This window comes from Solea senegalensis, linkage group LG6 (genome assembly GCF_019176455.1).
Source record: "Solea senegalensis isolate Sse05_10M linkage group LG6, IFAPA_SoseM_1, whole genome shotgun sequence".
In the NCBI taxonomy this organism is placed as follows: domain Eukaryota; kingdom Metazoa; phylum Chordata; class Actinopteri; order Pleuronectiformes; family Soleidae; genus Solea; species Solea senegalensis.
This window is the reverse complement of record NC_058026.1, coordinates 14,079,010-14,093,039: the sequence shown is the minus strand read 5'-3', so window position 1 is coordinate 14,093,039 and position 14,030 is coordinate 14,079,010. Positions and strand designations below refer to the sequence as shown.

Sequence of the window (14,030 nt, the reverse complement as noted above, 5' to 3'; positions counted from 1 at the left end):
GTTCCCACTTGGTGTGAGTGGTTGGTTGTTTGTCTCCATATGAGACCCTGAGATGGACTGTGATGGAATCTGTCCAGGGTGTTTGCCACCTATCGCCCTGTCGGCTGAGATTGGCAGAGCGCCCCCTGCGACCCTGGTGGAGGATAAAACGGTAGAAGACATATGGATTTTATCTGCCGTTTGTTGATGTTTCCTATTGAAGTAGAAAGCAAATCGCAGTGGATCCTGTGGCTGTGAACGGCAAACATTCTGGCTGCTGGGAGCTGTGTGTCAGTCAGGTCAATGGGTGAGATGTCACGTGATATTACAGCTGACTAAGCAGGACAAATAACCTTAACATGAAATGATAATCTGTTTTGGGTCTGGTTCTGGTTTATTTTTTTCATGTACATCCATGTGTGTATTTACATCATTTACACAGCACATGCTTGTAATCAGAGAAAACATGCAGCGCCAGAAACTCAAAGCTGCATATTTTTACAGCATTTTGTTTCCCAGTTGCTGCTGAGGAGTGTTTGCATCCTCTCTGGTGTGCGAAGGCCACCGTAGTTTTGCCAAAACTGTGAGCACAACAGCACTTAATGTTAAAAAGAACAAAACCCAAGGAGATTTATTAAGTACATTTTTTTCATCATTTATAAGTGTTACTAATGACACCTAATACATATTTTCCACATGGTCGTAACCTTTGTCAAATGAAAAGCTTCACTACATGAACTGACCTCCATCTCTGACAAGGGAATCTTCTTTATACATGAGAGGTCATGAAGGGTCACAGGGTCATAGTGACTATGATCACCTACATACGTTAGATTGAATTAGATTTGTGTCAATATTTTCAAACTCAGCAGCGACCCAAGAAAACGCAAAGAACTGAGGGAGCGCTAACGCAAAAGCTCCGGAGCAAACAAAATATTGACACAAATCTAATTCCATACATACGCTGCACCTTCTACTCACTAAAAAAAAGAAGAAGAAAAAAGTATGTGGCTCAGCGCCCAGCTCACACTTCGTCTGCTCATTTGGCTCTGACACATTACTGGAACATGGGGCAGTTCTGTAGTGCCTCGGTGGCAGAGCCGTACTGGAGGACGTTGTCATAGAAACGGGTGAGCTCCTCTCGCGTGTCCTTGGCTCCTCTCCCCCCTGAGCCCCGGTACTTCATGGACAGCAGCTTGGAGCACAGGTAGTGGAGCCACAGCACGTTGGTGTGAGGGCGGTAGACACTCCATTCGTTTCTGAGAAAAATGGAACACTTTTAATTCACCGAATTAGCCACAAGAAGACATTTTGTGGGAAATACACAATTAGTTAGATGAGAGGATTAAATCTGTTCCGGAAATATGAAGTTCTATTCAGGAGAGAGTAAGCTCAGCTTAGCATTGAGCCTGGAGGAAGGGAAAAATGTAAAGGGGGGTTCCTTTTTTAAGCTTTAAGCTTTTAAGCTGTTCATAGTACTTGTACCTTCATATTGAGCAGAGATAGAATTATTGAGAATGAATATTGATCCTTTACTCCTAAAAAAAAAAAAGTCACATTGCTAATTTAGGCCATCACAGTGAACAATCAATAACAATATCAATTGCCAAACTAAACTTTATGAAAGACAATACACCCCATCATAGAAACCACTGATCCCTCCTGTCAGAAGTTGCACAAAAAGAAAAATGAATTGCTGTTTGAAATTGTCTTCCATATTGATTCACAAAGCCAAACAGGAAATAACACATTTACTGTAACGCAGAGGCTCCATTATGCCCCATGTTAAATGTGTTTGCTCACTGTGACCCATGTACAGTAAGTCGTCACTGACCCGTTCTCCTGTCGCATCAGTCTGTAAATATCAAACTGATAATCTCCCTGACCCATGAAGAGCTCCTCGTCCTTCGAGATGTCACAGGACACCGTCAGGTCATCTGACGACAAGAAAACAGACAGTACACGGAGTATTGATGAACTGTTGATATACAGTATCTACACAAAACGAGTCATTTAAAATATGTAGAGAGTAGAAAAATCGTCTGACCGATTTCTAATCTGGACAGAGAGTAATCAATGATGCGGACCAGCAGCCCTTTGGTTTCCACAGAGTGAGTTGTCCCATTCAGAAGGAAGCTCCCCGTCTTCTGCTTGGTCGTTTTGACCAGGACATTACCCCAGTGCAGATCCCTGCAGTAAAACAGCATATATCATATATCAAAACCTAAGGAGTGAATGCAATAGGCCGATAAGTAAGCGGCTAAATGTCTCAAATGAACAGTTCAGCGAGCAAACCCGGGTGACAAAATTTAGATGATTCAGTGTTAAAAATGTGCCGTTATCCAAGTTAACTATGGCGTTTTTGATCTCCAGGAGACGTATGGAACCGGTTTTCAACAAGCAACTCTGTGCTATGTTGTGGAATTTAGTGAGATTATGAACAGCAAAAACACAACTGCAAAGGCAACAAAGAACAAGACTGCAGACAGGGAAGTGTGCATGTCAAAGACTGTATATAAAAATGGATGTTGTTTTCCAGCATGAAAAACGAAGCCAAGAAAGTAGGACAAAAGTAGCTACTAGGCAGCAGAGGAATGTCAGTTTCCTGAGGAGTTAATGGTTTCAATCGTTAGTTTCAGCTCTTCTTCATTAACACATGATGACAATGAAGCAGAGCACATACAGTATGAGAGGACACCAGTGTGACTGGCCATCAGCTACTATCATCCAATAGGTGCCTGGTCACAGGTGATGCCTGTGAACCTATGGTTGAATTTTGTTTTGCAACTGGCAGACTACAAAAATCTGTTTGTTTTTTTAATTGTAAGAATCTATTAAAGGCTGGAGTTTTTGTACGTAGGTGCACGAGTGCTCTACCTGTGTTCAAAGTGAAGCTCCTGCTCAGCAACAGCCAACGCAGCAGTGACCTGATGAAGGATGCTCTTCGCCACTCCCAAAGATGCAAGCTTGACGACACAAGAGAGGCTTGAATTAAAGACGGTGTACTTTGATGAAGCAAACAAACCCTTCATAGGTTATGAAGATTTGTTTTTAAAATAAACTTGCATTATCATTTTTTTTAAAAAGGTAGTCTGCAGAAGTAATAAGCTGCAGTCAATGCGGCGCCGTGTGTGATCCATTACCGTTCCGTTGCTGTTCTCTAGATCGGCACCTCCAAACTCAAACTCCAGGATTAAAAAGAACTGATCCTCTTCAAAGAAATCTGTGCAGGTGAACATCAAGAAATCCAATGAACATATGAAAGACTGTTGAACCATGTTAAATGGGGTTTAAATTACTGCATAAGTAAAAAAACAAATAAATAAATACCTAGTAATATCAGTCACTCTAACTTCAGAGACATGTGTGAAAGCAATGTGATATGTTTATCTGACCTGGTCTGTCGTTTTCAGAGCCTTTCTTTTGGTCAAATTTGTCCCAAGCACTGAGGAATTCTGGGGGATAGCGTCCGCGAACACAGTGGAGACTACGATGAGACACACACACACACACACACACAACACATCAAGTAACAACACCACTTGACAAACACGCACAATAAGACAGAAGGACCAGTCACAACGCTTACTCGTTGAGTCCAATAAAGCTGTGAGTCTGGTTGTGTTGCTTCTCTTTCAGGCTGCTCAGCTCCCTGACAGGAAACAAAACACAAACAAAACATTGTCCGGGCATCATTCAGGCCTGACGATTCAGATTCATTTTATTATTATTATTATTATTATTATTATTTTGTTGTCACAACTTCCATCATCCACACGTCTCGGTGAATGAAGCAGCGTTAGTTTGTCGCTTACTTTGAGATAATAATCTCATGAAGAATCTCTCCAAATGTCTTCTGGTCCTCTCCGTTCACCTTCTCGCTGCCCTCTAGTGGAATTATCTGTCAATACATGAGCCAATGTTAAACTGCTGAGTCCATATATACTCCGTATGAACAGTACATGCAATTATTTATTACTTTTTTTTGTTTTTGGTTATTATGAAACTGTTCATAGCATTGTTCTTAGCATTTGAGAGCCCAAAACAAAACGCCATTGTTCCACGTAGGTACTTTGTGGGGGGGTTTAAAGGCCGATACTGATCTTTAGAAGTAATAATCGGTTGATGCCGTTTATTAAAAATGACCCAGAACAAATCCGCACAGATTATTTGGTCAACCTCCCGGGCAATTCTGCACGTCAAACAGTTTTTTGACTAATAGACGATTATATCACAAACACTTCAGGTTAAGTTAGTCATCAATACAACTTTCTGAAAAGCACATCAACACACGATATATATATATCGTAACACACCATAAATACACAAACACATACTTTGAGAGCCACGGTTTCTCCTGAGGCATTGGTGGTGGAGAAGACCTCGCCAAAGGTTCCCTCGCCAATCTTAACACAGCGCTTCATACGGTGAGGGAGAATGCACTCCTCCCAGGCCAGAGGCTGCTCCTGCCCACACTCGGCATACACCTTCTCTGCATCCGACAGCTCTGCGTCCTCACACAACTGCCACAAAAAGAGGTGATAAGACACAAGTCTACAGGCAGTGAAGAGGTTGTTTGTTTTTTCACATTTTAGTGAAAAGACATTGATCATTATGATCTTCATAAAGGAGTGATTTTGTATGTGTTGTATGTTGGGCCATGTTTACTTTAAAGGCGGGTATTTTTATTACGACTACTTCAAAGTTGCTCATGTGTAATGTGTGTTTTACCGAAGAATTGTGGGTCAGCTGCAACTGGAGGTGTTTGGGGAGCAGAGATCGTAAAGGTGAGGCAAACAGATCCTGGCTGATGTCTGTTTGAGCCGTTCTTCCAGGAGTGCCTTGATGATATACACTCCTTGGAGTGAGGAGCACTAATGAGAGGGAAAGATAGAAAAGAAAAGAAAAAGAAAAAAGGTAAGAGTTAAATTAGAAAAACATTCACGGAAAAATAATAAGAAATAATTAGAATTCCATGAAGAATAGTGGCAATCGTGCCTTTGCGATGAACAGAGAGGGCAGCCTTGAGTCGCCTCCAGGTGTGTGTATTGGGAGTGAAGTCAGCCAGCAGAGACGAGATGTTGAGCGGGCTCGCTCTCACTGGGGTGGACAAATTCACGAATCCTTGGAGCTCCTAAACACAGAGCACACATAATAGATCATTGGCGATGCCACAGCTCTGCCTGTATCCTTCCTCACAAAAGACATATACTTATTACAGCAGAGTGGGATTGAAGCTGAAGCAAAAAACTAAACAAAAAAACATTTGTATGTGCAATAATACCTGCTAAGGATTAAATATAAAGAAAAATGTGATATGTAGGATACAAAAAAACATGGCCGTAGGAGGCCCGTAACTGACACATTCATCGATTATGAAAGTAATCGTTAATTATTGTCTCGATGAATCGATTAGTTGTTTGGTCCATAAACTGAAAAAGTAAGAACAAAATTACTCAGACTACCTTGTTATATAGAGCAAAGAAACCAGAAGATATTCCCATTTAATTATTAAAAACACACTCAAACTGATAAATTGAATATCAAATTAATGGTTGATGAATAATTAAGCAACCTATTAATAATGGCTTAATCGTTGCGACACTGATGGCAAGCATGCAAGATTACTTCATCAGAACCTGTCACTTAGGGAGAAACCACGTCACTGAACCTGGTCAAACATTTCTGATTTCATTTCGTGCCCATTCACAACCATGATATGTGGATTGCAACGTAAAAGACATGCCCATCTCTAACATCCAGAAAATGATAACAAAACAATTTGCAAAGGGTGGAAAGATGATTCATTTGTCATTCAATTTCATAAAAGGCTGTCTCACATAATAACTTTGATTTTAAGTATAAAGAGACTCAAGTGTCAAACACCTGCTTCATTTCACCTTCACTGCCTGGATAACAAATTGTGGTAATGACTTGAAAAGTCCAGTGAAAAATCTAAACCATCACATTACTCAGCAATTTGACATAATATTTCAGCAGCACTGTGGTGCATTTTCATGCACGTTGTCCTCACCTTCGGCTGCTTGTGTTTTGCGGTGATCAGCTCATTGATGCTGCAGTCCACTGACTTCACTTCGCCTGCCCGCAACCATGCGCTGGTGTTGCTTTTGTTTTTCCAGCGGTTCACACTCAGGCCGCTCACACACGCCTTCCTCGTGGTCCCAGGTCGGTCAGTAGATGTGCTCCTCCTCTTTTTTTCTTTAGGGACCAGGGACATTTTCTTTCCTCTCGGCAGAATGTCACAGGAGCTCTTTACAACTTCTTCATTTGAGGAAATGCTGTCTTCAGAAGTCAAGCTCCTCTTTTTCCTATTTACTTTAAGAGAAGTGTCTTCACGACAGACATTCATGTCACTGTCAGACTGGTGGTTATTTTTGATCTGTTCATGACTGGCCGAGCCTGACGCATCTGTGGGTGACCTTTGCCCTTTGTCCCCTTTTGACTGTGGTAAAGATATTCTCTTTATCTCAACAAAGAGTTTGCGAGAATGACATCTCTCTCGCAGCGTTGTTGTGAGTATTGCAGCTTTCTCCTCTGTTGCTGGATCACTGGACTGTGTCTGAGCGACTGGACCATAATTGCTTACTGAGCGACGCACAGGTAAAATCGACCCCTCCATGGTTTCCCCTAAACACGTGAGATCTTCTGGGTCGTTGGTGTTACGCGTGTGGTCATTTTCAGCATTTACAGACCTGTGGCTACACACCAAATGTGTTTCTTTCTGCTTTGTGAAGCCTTTAAGCTGCTGAACAGTCAGTTGTGACAAATCCAACCTTTTGAGCTGAACGGTGCATTTCTTCACAAGACGTTTGTCATTTACAGCTAAAGCCTCATCCTCTGTAAACAGTGTCTCCACACTCTTGGCTGATAAGTGTGTACCCATAATAAAGTCGACGCTGCTCTCTGCGTGGTGGGTGGATTCATCAGCGAAATTCTTACAGTCAACTAATGGTGAAAGATCAGTCCCTGAAGCGGCTTGTTCAAGAGAATCACAACTATCTACTGACCGTGAACAACTTCTGGTTATCAGTGAATGAAGATTAAACGATGCAGTTTGACTGCAGTCCACAGACTGTGGAGGTTTGTGTGTTTGCTGGCTATGACCCATGCTTGAAAGTCCCAAACAGGATGAGTAGGTTGTTTGACAACTAAGCTGAGTCACGGTGAGGTTTTCTAATCTCTGCAGCCGCACTGTGCAGGGACTGGTCAAGCATTTCTCCTTCAGAGCCTCAATCAGCCACTCTAACCCTCCCGCCGCTGACACAAAGTCACTGCTGCTTTCACTGTCAACTGAGAGCAGATTCAAGCTTAATTCCCCTCTAAACTTGGCCTTTGAGTCTTCAGTGTGGCTGTTTGCCTCCTGGCTACAGCTGCGTCTCTTGTTTGTGCTTCTGTACTCCATAAATAAATCACCAGATTGCTCACAAAGACTTGGCTGCAGTTTATCATCACTGTAGAGTCCAGTGGGTGCTGCAGAGAGAGGTGGTGAGACAGGTTGCCCGGGTGATTTAAGGTTTTCTTGAAATGGGCTCAGGATACCTGCACAGCCTACTGTCATGGACGGAATGCTGGTAGACTTCTCATTGATGGAGAAGGGTTTAAGGCGTGGACGTGTGCTGAAGGAGCTTGCTGAGGGAGTAGAGCAAAAAGGGGGGTTCCTGGAGTACAGTCCGAGGCTGTGATCTGCCGATTCATTGAGGGATATTTCTCGCAGGGGGTTAGCAAAGCTCAAAGTCCCTACAGCATTTATAGAATTCTCTGCACTCGACACTAAAAATGCTGAAGGAGGGACCCTCGTCCTCCTGGTGGGCCGCAGAATACGTCTGGAACGAAGAGCTTCCGTAGTAAAGTCATCAGAGGAGTTGAGGTTGCTAACTATTGCTTTCGGGAGTGTGGGTTTGGCGGCAGCCCGGCGTGTGCGGCAGGTTACAAAGCGACCCACAGAACGCTGAACACTAAGTGAATAAAAGAAAAACAAAGGGCAAATTGTTAAAGCCACCACAGGACATTACAGCACATAAAAACAACAAACAAAAAAAATCAAAACTTAATTTTCAATTAAATAATTTAGAATAAACAGAAATGTAGTGATAGATAGTGATAGAAACTGGGCTGACCCAAATATGTTTTTAATGGTGTATAGTATTTGCTGTCCTGTTGCAGTTCATTGAAGCCACAACACTTTTCAGTAGGAGCAATAACAAACTGACTGGCTGAGGACTTACTCAGAGCCGCTCTTCTTTTGAACTGAATTTTTGTGAGATCTAGCAACAGAGTCTCCCTCACTCTCGCTGGTCACTGGAACCTGCCGTCCTTTCCTCTTCATCAAAACTCCTAAATTAGACGCAAGCTGGTTTCTCCTACTGACACATAGAGACAAAAACCATTTCAGAAATGCATAAACATATTATAGTTGTTGAAATGTTTCAACAGTCCTAAATCTGTGATTGTAAACTGCAGCTTTCACAAATAAAAGTGGCTCAAAAGAGCTGATGAAAATAGACACCTATGCTAAAAATCACATCTGAAAAAATCTTTTTTAAATTTATAAATTTCTTAATGGTCACAAGAAAAACATGACATGACATGTCATGAAATGTCATTTGGCAGACGCTTTTATCCAAAGCGACTTACAATGGAATTGAGTACAGTCAGCCAGGGGTGGAGTTGAACTTGCAACTATTGCGACCATGATGTCTTTCGCACACAGAGTACTGGTCTTAACCACTGAGCCACTCCACCCCCCTCCACATGCTTAACTTCAGTAACCTGATACTGAATAACACAAATGGCATTTGCCAAATAAATGTATGTCTTTATGTGCATTTATATACAGTACTTTCAAAGAAAATAATGTATAAAAAATAAGTTTTAGTGACTTGAACAATTTTTCTGGGAACAAAAATGGGTAATTTGCAATAATTGGCCAATATGGTTTATTAAAAACGGCTAACATTAATCAGTGATTAATTATCTACTCACTAAATAATAGATATAACATGGTCACAATGTTCTGACAAAGCTTGTGTTTCCATGGTACGCTCTGCCAAAACTTTGCTATACACAGACCTGGTTCTGTTGCTTTGTTGAGCGACTGCAGGAAGGGAGCAGCTGATGTTCTCCTCATCACTGTTGTTCTCCATCACACGTAAAGCAGCTTTTCTCTTGGCAGGACGGACTGCCCTACTATTGCAAACACTAGTCTTCTTCAATCTTATGATAATAAAGAAAAGATTAAATCCAACGTGAGCAGGTTAAAATTATAACAATAACAATAATTTAATACTTTGTTCGAAAACCACTATTGCCAGGTGCATATGTCTTTTACAGACCTTATTGTTCTGCTCTGCTGAGGATGAGGAAGTGAGGGGATGGCGCCATCTTCCTCACAACTGTTCTCCTCTGTCAGACACCAAATGGCCTTTATTTTGGCTGGACGTGTCCCATTACGACGAGCAACACTAGTCTTTTTCCCTCTATGAAATGAAAACAAAAAAAAATAGATGAAACTCTGAGCAGAAAAGAAAAATGAGCATGGGAAGGTTAGAGGAAAGCTTTAAAATGACAAAGTATGATTTGGTGATTTTGAGGGTAAATTGTTTTAAATTAACTTCTGCTTAATATACAAGGTTCATATGATGACAGTGTGTATTGTGTGTAAGTAGAACCCAACTAATCGGAGGAATTTACAGTGACAGAAAAGGTAAAATATATTTCAATAATTCTTTTAACTTTCAAGCATTTAATAGTTATATGTTTAATTAGGATGCATTTACTGTAAATTGGCTGCTTAAGAATTGTGACCGGTCATTTATTAATCAGAAGGACAGTTATTTCATCCAGGCTGCATCGTCTAAGGCCTTGTTCACTGTGTTCAGAGCTTGGGCTTGATTTTATGGCCCGACTCGGGTCGGGCATCTATGCTCTAATTCAGACCTGTTATCAACATCTGTCGTGAGTGGTCCGGTCACATGTGGAGAGTGCCAATCACAGCTTAACACACCCAACACTGAAATGCGTACTGGATGTGTATCTGCAAGAAGGTGATTATGTTTTTAATGAGTCAGACTGTGCAGATGTGTCGGTTATCAGTGTGTTTTTGAGTGACAGTGGATGAGAAAGAGAAAAGGTTGAGGTGCCTCCTCTCTGTAATGATCCATCCTCAGGACATATTATTTTTATGTAGCTCAGGAATGTGACCATATACATTGGTCTCTGTGATTAGAACTGTGGACGCATTCAGGATTTATTGGAAGCGTTCAGACCGGAACTGCATGGGACTAGATCATTCAGGACAAACGTTGACCGGTATGAATGGGAGCTCAGTGGTAGATGACACGGATGTAAACACACCATAATCCAACTCAGACACATCTAAAAATAAAGCAGACAACATACAACAATCTTCTTTCCTCTCTCTCTATCTTTTTGTTTAGTTCGTTTAGCTGTCCTGTGGGAAAGACTTAAATACAACGTTACTTGAACATGTTCAGTATTTAATGTTATTATTTGTTTTTTGGTGACAGATCATTACGTACCTTATCCCTGGCTTTGACGGTTCAAACTCGGAGAGATCTCCGTCTGTTGAGACGCTGCTGTCGAAGACCTGCTTGCGGTTGTCCGGTGAAATCCAGGCGGGCAGCTTTCGCCTCTGTTTACCGTATGTTTTAAGAAATACCGAATTTACTGGCTTCATGATGACTCAAATCACCGTTACGACTAATATAACGTGAGCTAGCAATGCTAAACCTAACAGCTAAGAAAACTCTACGAGCGCTTTAAAACTAACTCTTAACAGTGACAAACTAAACACACTGCAACTCTAAGTAGCAGTTTTATAATAACACAGGTCCATGGTTATCGTTATGCATTACATTTGTGTCTCCTTCATTATTATCCAGTGTGAATCCGCCAGGAAACCGCTTATTGTTCAAACTACTGAACGCACCGATGATTGGTCCACAACCGGTAGTTAGTTACGATATCACAGCACCGCCTGGTGGATTGGAGGGATTGCAGCTGTCTGCGTTTATTCTCAGTCCCAAAGTATTTCAGGAACTTTCAGAATTGAAGAACCTTTTGAATAAGAGGTGAAACGTTTTCAAGAAATCCACAAGTACAGTTGATACTCACTGATTTTTGAATATTTACAACTATTTTTGGATAAAAATTGCCCCCCTCCATCGATGTTATTTATGAATTGAAATCTGAAACTTACCAAAGTTACTTATAAAAGTTAATTCATATTTTACATAGCGTAGTCATTGGTTACGAGTTGGTTCTTTGTATGCCAAAATAAGTCATGTGTCGTACATTAAACAGTCTATCAGACTATTTTTTGTATTACCTTATTCATACGTTACTACAAGGCTCTATTAAATTATCCTTATCTTATCCATTGCGAGTGTCATTGTTAAGGTACCAGTAAATCACCAATAGTTATCAGCATACATAATAGTTTAATAAGTATTCAAATATACAAAGACCAAACAAATTTGCAATAAGAGAAACTGTGCTGTCGTGGTAAAGAGGTTTATTTTTATGGACAAGCATCACCTCTCTTCCATTTTCTGGTATTCAACACTCAGCAGCTCAGCTCCTGGTCTGGACTGTTCAGCAGTTTTCTCCACTGGTCTGGATGTTTCTCTGCATGGTGTACTGTGCAGTGTTGTTTTTGGAAGCCATTCTAGATTTAGTCTTTAGTCTTCTTTTGGACTAAAACGCTTATTAGTTTTAGTCACGTTTCAGTCATTTCTATATGCGATAGTTTTAGTCTCCGCCGGTGGTGCGCCACGACCGACTCTAGATCGGCTTGGAAGGGCTCGGGGCGAAGGTGGTATACCTGGAGGGTGGTTTACCCTCCAGCACCAGGAGGGAGACACAAAGAATGGACTCCGATGATGAACCCACCTGATATTAAGCTGCTAAAATCTCATAATATTCACTTCAGAATTCAGATAAATGTTTGAATACAGCTGTTGAACAAACCAAGGGTTTGTTATTGTTTTTTTTCCATGTTTTCCCATCTTTCACCACTTCCACTAAAAAGTGTATCAAGAAGGAACATGTTAAAAGCCAATATTACAATAAGTAAAGTATGTTGTTCTGTTTATAAGCGCCTAATGCTGTTTTGGGACAGTAGAGAACTGTGAACTAAATAGTTCATCTATAAAAGACAGAATTCTTGCCTACAGTAGAAATGATGGAGACTGGACAGATAGGAGATACTGCAGTAAATCAAAGTATCCACTAGGTGTCATCATTTCCTTAGCCCACACTCCCATATTTGGCATGTTCTAAGCATATATTTGACATGGTTTATCAGAAAAAGATAACTCTACCGAACTGTGTGGCATGAGCAGGACATACAGCTCTTCTGATATTGCTTTAGTACAATGTGCAATAACTTCATATTTTTGGTTTTGTGGGAAAAAAGTGTGCAGTGAATAATCTACCACCGGTGTGCTTCAGAATGTGGATCTTAAGTGCCTCAGATTTTTATAAAAGCACTGTACTGTCTGTGTCTGGGTTGTTGTTTTACCCTGTGTACTTGACTGCAAGTTTTTGATCTGGGCCAATAAAAGTGAAGGTCAGGCCTAAACCAGAGGACTCAAACTCAAATGACCTGGGGGCCACTGAGAGTCTACTTTGGTTAGTAGGAGGCCAGTCAAGTGAAAAAAAGTCAAACCTTTTGAGAAAGAATAAAATAAAATAATGATGATATTTCACATAATTTCAAAATAAAAGTGGTTTGTTTTGATATGAAACGATAAATGTCAATGTATTTATGATGCAAAATGAATCTATTAATAAAACAAGTGGGGTCACATGAAAGTGATTGCAGGGACGCATGTAGCCCATGGCCCTCGAGTCTGAGAACTCTACTGTATGTGTTCAAGCATATCATTAATCATTAATTTCATTGATACTAAACGAAAAAAAATGTCTAAAAGCTTCAGAATACTTCAGAATTGTATAATCTGAAATAGTTCATAGAATACTTTCTAATCAAACAGTTTATAGTCAAATTATTCCAAGGGGAATGTTATTGCATATTACAATGTAAAAAAAAAAAAACCAAAAAAACTATATATACTGTATGTATATTTAATGTGTATGGTATCTTTGATTCAGATCACTGCAGACCTCCACTGTCCAGTTTTTGCTGGATGAATTAATTCAATAAATCAAAAATCACGGAGGGGCGTTTGCTTCCGGAGCAGCGTCCCTCGTTTCCCCCTGTCGGAGAGCAGCGGCATTTGACTGGGAGAGAGGGAGGAGAAGAAACAAGCGGAGAAAGAACGGAGGGGAGGAGTAAAGAAAAGACTGGAGCTCTGCACGGAGGACGTGAACACACTGGAGAGGAGGTGAGTGATGTGGTATGCCGAGAATTTGAGCTTCAACACGGGGGACTGTTCCGGTACCGTCACAGTCCGTTAATGACCGGGAACGTGAATAACTTTCCATATTTTGTGTCGGGCGACGCGGTGCTGTGGCATCTGAGGGCCCGCTGTGGTGCAAACAAGTCCGGGAGGTGGGGGAGAGGAGACTGGGAGACTGCAGATTCACCGAAGCCAACGTATGTTTCTATGACTTTATTGTTGGGTGTTGTTGTTCGTGTTGACCTTTAAAGTAGTTCACACGTAGTGTCGTTGAATGCAGCATCTGTTTTATTTTGCAAACAGCCGATATGAGTGACGCGGACAGACAGTGCGCTGCTCTTTAAGATTAGCTGCTTAAACTCGGCTATATATGCACAGTTTTAAAGAAATGTATGCAACCGAGCTGTTTAAGAAACATTTCTGTAACCTCACCACTGTTTTGAAACTTGAGTTTATGTAGAAAGGAAGGTCTTTCTGAGAGTTGTTGGCAAACTGAGCTGTAGTCAGGATTTCAGGGTCCAGTGTGTTAAGATTAGTGACATCTACTGGTGGGAGTGAATATTGTGACCTCCGCTCGTTCCCCCTTTCCCACGCACCTCACAAAATTAAAGTGGTCCTTTAAAAAAAAGGCAGAAAATATGTAATTTT

The 14,030-nt window shown here is 41.1% G+C and overlaps 2 protein-coding genes across 9 annotated transcripts in view; one reads left to right on the top strand and one right to left on the bottom strand.

Annotated features, from left to right (window-relative positions):
- Positions 1 to 349: 349 nt before the first annotated feature.
- haspin (histone H3 associated protein kinase) lies at positions 350 to 11,186 on the bottom strand. Of its 2 annotated transcripts, none has more exons than XM_044029377.1 (16): positions 10,539 to 11,186; positions 9,333 to 9,476; positions 9,070 to 9,213; positions 8,226 to 8,363; positions 6,014 to 7,955; positions 4,978 to 5,113; positions 4,711 to 4,853; positions 4,317 to 4,502; positions 3,795 to 3,880; positions 3,569 to 3,631; positions 3,375 to 3,466; positions 3,123 to 3,202; positions 2,857 to 2,945; positions 2,027 to 2,169; positions 1,814 to 1,916; positions 350 to 1,238 (listed from the first exon to the last, which is right to left on the bottom strand). In XM_044029377.1, exons 1-16 carry the CDS (start codon positions 10,694 to 10,696, stop codon positions 1,037 to 1,039), a joined length of 3,849 nt encoding a protein of 1,282 aa, XP_043885312.1. In that variant the 5' UTR covers positions 10,697 to 11,186; the 3' UTR covers positions 350 to 1,036. The 2 variants fall into 2 exon arrangements, with proteins under 2 accessions (XP_043885312.1, XP_043885313.1); XM_044029378.1 differs by having other exon boundaries at positions 8,226 to 8,360.
- A 2,072-nt stretch (positions 11,187 to 13,258) lies between these two features.
- The window catches only part of LOC122770710 (amyloid-beta A4 precursor protein-binding family B member 2-like), a 45,259-nt gene continuing 44,487 nt past the window's right edge, over positions 13,259 to 14,030 (top strand). For 5 of the 7 annotated variants that reach the window (XM_044027741.1, XM_044027740.1, XM_044027739.1 and 2 more), the window contains exon 1: positions 13,262 to 13,579. The gene's annotated coding sequence lies outside the window, so the exon portion shown is untranslated. Of the gene's footprint in view, positions 13,580 to 14,030 lie in introns of all 7 variants that reach the window. The other 2 variants (XM_044027742.1, XM_044027737.1) reach the window with 2 other exon arrangements.